The 5,218-nt window shown below is 49.0% G+C and overlaps 2 protein-coding genes across 2 annotated transcripts in view; both read left to right on the plus strand.

Moving 5' to 3' along the window:
- LOC114855397 (tetraspanin-1-like) overlaps nucleotides 1–347 on the plus strand; it is a 2,911-nt gene extending 2,564 nt beyond the window's left edge. The window contains exon 8 of the mRNA XM_029150552.3: nucleotides 1–347. This exon is cut by the window's left edge and continues 16 nt beyond it. Coding sequence (XP_029006385.1) covers nucleotides 1–41 — 41 coding nt within the window. The 3' untranslated portion in view covers nucleotides 42–347.
- A 1,025-nt stretch (nucleotides 348–1,372) lies between these two features.
- dand5 (DAN domain family, member 5) lies at nucleotides 1,373–3,591 on the plus strand. The gene is made up of 2 exons (XM_029129761.3): nucleotides 1,373–2,880; nucleotides 2,971–3,591. Exons 1-2 carry the CDS (start codon nucleotides 2,413–2,415, stop codon nucleotides 3,262–3,264), a joined length of 762 nt encoding a protein of 253 aa, XP_028985594.1. The 5' UTR covers nucleotides 1,373–2,412; the 3' UTR covers nucleotides 3,265–3,591.
- Nucleotides 3,592–5,218: the final 1,627 nt, after the last annotated feature.

The following is a 5,218-nucleotide window of genomic DNA, read 5'->3' on the forward strand; positions in this document are numbered from 1 at the left end:
TGTCAATGGTTCTCTACTGTCAGATTGGCAACAAGTCATGATGTCGCCTTTCCAGCATGTAATTCTGGAGCGACTGGCCACATAGGAGGAGTGCTTTCTTTAGTTGTTAGATATTTTTTTATGAAAAAGTGACATAAGCTATTAAAACCAATGAGCACATTTCTACTGAGTTAGTCCTGTTCTACTGTCGGGTGACACCGTGGGTGCTGAAGCATGTAGCTGGTCATATGTAATGAAGCACTGTGGAAAGGATCTATGACTTGCATCACAAAATGTGTGTCATAGTTTGTGTTTTTGTATATTTGTATGATTTAAAATAAATAATATCACAGTTCTGACTGAAAATATCATGACGTGTATTGGATTAAAGTAATAAAGACACACACACACACACACACACACACACACACACACACACACACACACACACACACACACCATATAGTTATATTTCTTACCACACGGTGACAACCAGATGTGGTTGCATTGGTTGCATTGAGGTTATAAGGATATAAGGAAACCGTTTATGGGTATTGTTCCCAAAACTGTTTTATCACATGACGGCAGTCAGCAGTCAATCAATGTCACAATGATAAATGTCACATGTAAATGGAGAAAGTTTATTTTTTGTGTTTGGTCTTTTATCCGTCAAAACACTTGTGTTTTTTATGTATTCACTGGTCACTTTATTAGGTACACATGCTGTAGTATATACTGTAAGTGTGGCAGGTGAACAATAGTAAAGTAAGCAAACAACATTTTAATTGCTTAAGGGAATGAGCTAAGATTAAAAAGCATCCTATGCTCAAAACTGTGAGTCAGTATCTTGGGTCGACTGTCACATCAGCTAACAGGAAGCTGTTGTACCCGTTTACAGGCGAAGGTACACTATGATGTGATGACTATTGAAGCAGATGACTCATTTTAGTCACCTGAACGCGCTGCTTTCACTGGAAGTCATATACCGTAATAACTTGGCCAGCGGTTAAACTCAACATGTGACTCTGATTTCAGTGCTTTCCAGGTTAATTAGTTTTAACACCTGGTCTTGTGGGCCTGAGTGGAGCATTGGCCAACATTGGGTGGAGAATGACACAGTTTAACACGTGCTTTTGTTGTTACACTTTACTGACCTCATTTCTCATAAGGCATGAGGGATTATTCAGGGATTCCTGATAATAATGATTATGATGATAATTAACAACAGACTTGAGTGTCCACCTGTCGTGTTAGGGTGAAAAGCAGTGCTTTCATACAGCAGGGGGATGTGGGTAAACTGAGTCAAATGTGCCCTCTGGTGGAGAAAGTGGAATCTGCAGCCAGAGTGTTTTCTCTAGAATAAGGAGAGACACGTCACAGGGACCGAGGCTGATCTCACCAACAAGTGAGTGAATGTCTGCAGGTCAGCGCGGGTGAAAAGCATCGAGATGAAGCACCGGGGGCCGTCTGCTCCTCCCTCACTCCAGAGACAACAGTCACGGTAAGCGGTGGATGTGGAAGAAGACGCAGGGGAAGCCACCGGGGGAGAAACGCCCCCCGACGCCCCGGGTCCCATGAGAACGTCACACTGGTTCTATTTTCAGACAGACGCTGTGTGACGAGGTCACGGGCGAGCGAGCGCATTGAAGTCTAATGGTGTAATGACGGCGCATCAAGGGACGGCTGAGGAGCGGCGTGTGGGAATGAAAGGACAGGAGACTGCTTGTTTACACCGAGAGCATAAACTCATTATTGCTTTATAGCCGGAGCTCAGAGGAACACCTGCTGAACGAGAATGGGCTTATTGTTCAGCGAGCGGCCTTTAACTACAGCAGCGCTCCTGAGACGACGGCACCAAAGCGCTTCTTTCCCGTTTGACATCATTTAAACAGCGGCTTTATACAGTACTGATGCTGTGTAAATAACATCGTAGCAACGGGAAAGTGAAAATGTAATAATATCTAAGGGCAACATACCAACTGCATCAAATTAGGGAGCGTTGTGGGTGTTTTGTGTTTGAGTCCCCTGTGAAGCGGCTTTATTAGTGGTTATATTATAAATAACGCAATTCACTGAATCCGTCCTCGGGGAAAATGACCTTTTTTTGTGTTTGAGTGTTTTTCACACTCACCTGAAACGGAGCTCCAGTCATGGGAGCTGGAGTTGGAAGCCCTGGTGTGATAACGGGTGCAGTGTGGGAACTGTGACACATTCTTTGCGTTAATACACAGGTGAGAACTGCCACCTGCCGGCTGCATATAAACGCCGTCCCCAGTGCGGCGACAAAGCGCCGACAGCAAGGTCCCCGTTTGGAACCTTGGACCACATCCCTCCCCGCAGCGTTTTGCACCCAGATTCCTGCGCGCTCAACTTCAGTAGCTGTTTTTATTGATTCCTAACTCGTCTCTAACAGGCGTCTCTTCTGGTGAGATCATGACTTTCCTCATCGGCCTCGTCTTTTTGCTGAGCTGGACCGCGGCCGCTGCCGCGCTCCCGCACGGTACTTTCGAGGCCTTCTCCAAAAGGTCAAAGGCGGCGCTGGAAGCTTCCGGCAGCGAACCGGACGAAGCGCTCCGAGGCGTCGTTAAGGTGGTGAGACTGGACCCTCGAGCCTTGGCCCAGTCGGGGTTCTTCAGAAGGGGACTGTCCCCCAGAGGAGCCCCCTCCCTCGGCGCCAGGGCGTCTTTCCCTGCCTTCCTGTCTCAGGGACGCCCGGGTCCGGCTCCAGGAGGTCCGCTCCGCCACCTGAGCCCTAAAAGCTCCACTAAGGTGGAGCTGAAGAAGAAGCAAGGCCTGCAGATGTGGCAGAGAGCCGTAGACAAGGGAGACAAGGTCGGCGTGTCCCTCCCGCTCAGCCTGAAGGACGCGACGCAGACGTGCTCTGCCGTAGCTTTCACTCAGGTAAGAGGCAGAGATTTACACGCTTTCCTCCCGTGAACCCATTATAAAACTATAAAGAGCCGCGTTGAAATGACGAACTCCTCCTCGCAGCGCGTGACAGCGGACGGCTGCGAAGCGGCGACGGTGCACAACAAGCTGTGCTTCGGCCAGTGCAGCTCGCTGTTCGTCCCGTCCGACGGGGACCTCGGCGGGGCCGGGCCCCCCCCCCACCGGACGGCGCCCTGCTCGCGCTGCGCCCCGTCCAGGGCTCGCACCGTGGCCGTGCCCCTGCGCTGCGGAGCGGAGACCCGCCACCGGAGCGTGATGGTGGTGGAGGAGTGCAGGTGCGAGACGGGCCGCGAGGAGAGGAGCGCCGAGGCCGCAGCGCTAACGCACCTGCGCTAGAGCGACAGGTTGTGGATCCGAGTCTGAGCGTGATGCTCAGAGTGAAGGGTTCTGGTGGGTTATTCCACCACTGACTGTTGACAAAGTGACCTTTTAGGTCACGCACTTGGACGGAGCTGCCCACAGCGGACGCGTGTGCATTTAAAACGGTGTTTAGGCGAATCTAAACCGAAATATTTGGGTCTGTAATATTGTCATTAAAATGTCCTGTTTGTTCACATTCCTTTGCTTTGCCTGTTTCCTTTGCGTTGCTAATTAGCTTTACGCCAACACTGTCGGAGTTACAAGTGCAATTTAGTTTGCATGCAAAGCTGAAGTAAAAACACGCCGAGCATTTGTTGTGTTTTTTTTCCACCCACTCTTGTATTCAAGCGTTCAAGTGTCCGCTCCTATATTTTATTAAAAAGCGGCGCTCCACCGACTTTTAGCACATAGCACTTACATCTGAAAGCACCAAACTAGGGGGAAAATGAGCTATTGAGCGCGGGTACTTAGCAGTAAGCAAACATAATTGTTTCAGCATGGACCCCTGAATTATGTATAGGAGCCACCTATTCTCATGCCCAGGCTCTTTTCAGCATAGTTGTGGGAATTTGAACATCATTCACCACAGATGCACTTGAGCAAGCGGGCATGTGTTATTATGTGTGTATGTGCTTTTTTGTCAGTTAGGGCCCATAAAACCTATTATTCATTTATATCCTGGCACCTGGGCCTGGTAAAGTGAACTCATCCCCCACATCCTTACATACATTCCCAGAGGAACATAAAGAAGGGGGCTCTTTACGTTGCCTTGGCATGTTGTCAAAATGACTGCTTAGATGGCCATTTGCATTCACGTTGGCTTTCTGAAAAAGTGAAAGCGCTATTGCGCTACGGGGGAGCATTGAGTCCCCTGGATTCCATTAGCATGTGATTAGCATCTTAGGTTGATGGCTATATTTTCCGAGATTGATGGGACAAATATTTGCCCAGGTCTTAACTATGAGGAATTAGGGGCCACTTTTAATCAAGCCCTTGCTTTTTTTTTTTTTTCTAAATACGCAGACGATGGAGCTGCTGGGAAGCTCACACAGCCATGCTAACAGGGATTTCATCCAGATTTCAACCCACTTTTCCAGTGTTTGGAAAAATCTAATTCAGAGTTCACTTATAAGTGAACCTACAACTTGTTCAACCCTCCTCCTCCATCATTTATAACATGGGGCCCTTTTTATCTGTACTAATCTACCTACTGCCCTCTTAAGTATTTGAGGGCAGCATCATGATCTCACTATCTTACTGTCTGTTCTCCCCAAACTCTGTACCACTCTACTTCCAGTCTTTTGTCTTATGTCCAAAAAAGCGAGATGAAAAAGAAAATGGGCATATAGTGGAGGGAGGGGAGAAGGAGGGGGTTGTTGATTGAACAAACAAGGTGCACAAGAGAGTGCACCACTTAGCAAGACAGATGTCAGCCCCCTTTGCATTGTGGGATCCGGCAGAGCACTCCTGCGTCATTAAGGATGGCCTGGTTCCCATGGCGAGGGGAAAGGAAGGAGCGAAAGGAGGAGGGCCCGCTGCCAAGTTCAGCGCCTCGGGGATCAGATCAGCGTCACGGGGTGCTAAGTGGCCTAGTTAGCGCTTTAAACACACAATGAGCTGCCTGCTCTTTCTCTGTGTGGAGGCCTTTTAACTGTCAGACGCGGAGATGGTCGGGAGGTGCGTGATAAAGGCGGCGTCGGTCCGATCAAGGTGCATCGCGGGGGGAAGTGAATGATAGATGCTGCGTTCGGGATCGCCCGTATACTTTGACCGGCGCCACACAAGTTAATTACCCGTGTGAGATAAAATAGCCTCCATTCTGACAGCAAAGGCTCATTACGCCTGACTTCCTGTGTTGTGGCCACAGAGCTAAACTGGCAGGCTAGCTTAAAAGCGAAGGTGCGCCACATTTCCAAGCGCCTGGAGCTCA

This window comes from Betta splendens, chromosome 1 (assembly GCF_900634795.4).
Source record: "Betta splendens chromosome 1, fBetSpl5.4, whole genome shotgun sequence".
Taxonomy (NCBI): Eukaryota; Metazoa; Chordata; class Actinopteri; order Anabantiformes; family Osphronemidae; genus Betta; species Betta splendens.